At 36.2% G+C, this 2,784-nt stretch overlaps 1 protein-coding gene across 1 annotated transcript in view; it reads right to left on the bottom strand.

The window, feature by feature from the left end:
* Window positions 1-2,784, bottom strand: part of exosc1 (exosome component 1) — an 18,486-nt gene that overhangs the window by 1,589 nt on the left and 14,113 nt on the right. Inside the window, exons 3-7 of the mRNA XM_014026866.1 lie at window positions 2,111-2,185; window positions 1,135-1,223; window positions 1,018-1,051; window positions 860-910; window positions 217-301 (exon numbers count right to left, since the gene is read on the bottom strand). Coding sequence (XP_013882320.1) covers window positions 217-301; window positions 860-910; window positions 1,018-1,051; window positions 1,135-1,223; window positions 2,111-2,185 — 334 coding nt within the window. The remainder of the gene's footprint in view (window positions 1-216; window positions 302-859; window positions 911-1,017; window positions 1,052-1,134; window positions 1,224-2,110; window positions 2,186-2,784) is intronic.

The following is a 2,784-nucleotide window of genomic DNA, read 5'->3' as shown; positions in this document are numbered from 1 at the left end:
TGTAAATAAAATGGCTCCGTCCGTGTTAAAATATATTTTAAAAAAATTACAAAACTAAACATCCTACAGTATTTTGACAGTCTTTATTTTACAGTTAAAATAAATGTTTATCAATTAAAGTCTAACATTACAACCAATCATGGATCCCTTTAAATTCTTTTCAGAGTCTTGCGCCACCCTGTGTTTGTTCAGAATATGATCCCTGTCCAGATTTACCTGCTTCACTGTGAGCCACCACAACCCCCAGTTCATTCTCAGCCGTCGTCAACAAGTAGTTCGACTGAATGTCCCCAAGAGAAATCTGACGTTGCAGGTCAAGGTGTTACAACACACATTCCCCATGAAGCATAATAAACAGATTACAATATTTAGAAATGAGTAACGAAAAACTGAAAGAAATTGCCACAGGTTGAGTGGTAGCTTGTGAAATGTGCTACCTGTCACACTAGACAACTTATGAAACATTTTTTATCTCTAAATTGATAATAAAATCTGTATATTTGATCAATTTGTTGGAATTACAGTACGTACACACCTAAAAGAAACTTCCAGTTGATTTTTTCCAATTCCATTTTCAACGTAGATGTCTTTAAATTTTTCATAAATTGGCCTAAGTTGTCTAAAGCGTCATAGTGACAGGGCCTTTTATTAACCCCAACTCCCTATTATTAAACATTCCTAAAGATTAAAACAATAATAATAGTAATAAATTATTCATTTCAGACAGTTTACTGTTGTACTGCTGTCACGTTCAGCTCAAGGAATCTTAGAGCTCATAAAGAAAACAGTCTAGGAATGAGTTGAAAAGGTTGTACAGCTCATCACTTTTGAAAAACAGACCAAGCATGTTAAAGGATACCACTTTTGCCAAGACAATGTCTCCGGGTCTGAAGCTTTTGTATATCTCCACCTGTGACAAAGAAGAGCAACAGAAACACTCAGCACAGCTTCTTAAACCAACCAGAGAACAGAAAGTATAAAGAAACTATGAAATGATCTTAACGTCTGAAGTCTCACCTTATCTTTCTCTGTTGCTCGAACATCCTCTTTCCTGCAGACACAGAAAGTGAGCTGTGAGTTCAGGAAATCTAATAAACCAACCTGCTTTACTCTGAAATGAGTTTCTGGGGTTACCTGATTGTTCCTCTGAAGCGGTCCTTCAGCGGTGTGGATCCAACATAAAGGATTTGGACTTTGGCAAACCTGGGGTTGATGCTCGTCACCTTTTGAAAGAAAAGTCAAGTCAACAAAAAGGCAAATCTGAATGTTAACAGATCAAACCATTAACATCTGAGTCTTTTATTTTCTTAAATATTTGTTGTGCATTTGTCAGAAATTATTTAGAGAACTATAAAAAAAAAATTAAAAGGTAAAAATTGTACAGTTGAATAAAAGCGATGCGAAATGATCTTTACAATGACTTATTCTGCATTTGGTCCAAAAGGTGCACATGCTAATTTAATTATTTTAAAAGAAATACAACATAATTTAATTCTGAATAACCTTTAAGGTGCCTGTGACATCAAATTTTTGCAATAAAAATGAATGTAATTTTGTAAGGATAACACTGATGACATATTAAAAAGATTTCATTCAGCTGAGATGAACAGTTGTTGAGATATTTGCATGTGAAGTAACAGGAAGTGAYGTYAAAGGGGAATGTCTGCATGTGAACAGAGCTTTGCTCAAATGGCTAACAACACAGACTGTAGAAAACAATCTGATGTTTCTTTAGATTATTTTAATCCCTATCATAGAGAGATGAGAAAGAGTCTGAGTCCAAATAATATTGTTTCAATAAACAAAAATCAGGAAGTTTTCTTTCTCAAAGAGTTCCCCTTTAATGTCACTTCCTGTTTCACTTTAGCTGAGCCAAATTCAAAAGAAAATATGCCAATTATGTGACATAAAGGCTAAAATCATGTGTATTATGCCTAGTTTCTTCAATATAAATATATTTTCTTTGACTTTTCATATTTCATGGATATGCATGTCACAGGCACTTTAAGTTTGTGGCTATTTTTTGAACTGAAAAGAGAAGGTGGGACAGAAAAACATTTTACAGAAATCTGAACGTATGTGATTATTATTTTCATACAGTGCCACATACCTTGCAGGTAACTATGGCTCCAACATCTGGCAGGAGTTGTGCTTCTGTTTCCCTCACCACTGAGATCACTGGCAGCTAGAAAAATAGATAAATGCAATAATGTGTTCAAAACAAAACACACAAAACTTTTTATGGTTGTGTGGTTTTAGGGTTATGGTTTTTTATGGTTATCTTCTAACCATAAAATGACATTACAAGTATTTACATTTCAGTGTTCAACCACAATTAATCTGCTATACACAGACATTACTCTAGGTGCAATAGTGTTCATCCATCCATTATCTATAGCCGTTTCTTCCTTTCAGGGTCACTGGTGCCCATATCCAGCAGTCACAGTGTGAGGGGCGGGGTACACCCTGGACAGGTCACAAGTCCATCACAGAAACAGACAACCATTCACTCTCACTCACATCTAGGGACAATTTAGAGTTACCGATTAACCTGACAGTCGTCTGTGGGAGGAAGATGGAGTATCTGAAGAGAACATGCAAAGTCTACCCAAAAAGGTTCCCAGTTCAGGATTTGACCCAGCAACCTTCTTGCTGAGAGGCATCAGCTCTACCAACTGAGCCGCCAGCAATAGTGTTCAATATTAGCTAAATATTCAAGGATCAATGGGCCTCATGCAAGAACCGTTCGTACGCACAGATTTGTTCTTAAGTTGTGCGTACGAG

This window comes from Austrofundulus limnaeus, unplaced genomic scaffold (genome assembly GCF_001266775.1).
Source record: "Austrofundulus limnaeus strain Quisiro unplaced genomic scaffold, Austrofundulus_limnaeus-1.0 Scaffold597, whole genome shotgun sequence".
NCBI classification, from domain to species: domain Eukaryota; kingdom Metazoa; phylum Chordata; class Actinopteri; order Cyprinodontiformes; family Rivulidae; genus Austrofundulus; species Austrofundulus limnaeus.
This window is presented reverse-complemented; position numbering and strand designations above follow the sequence as displayed.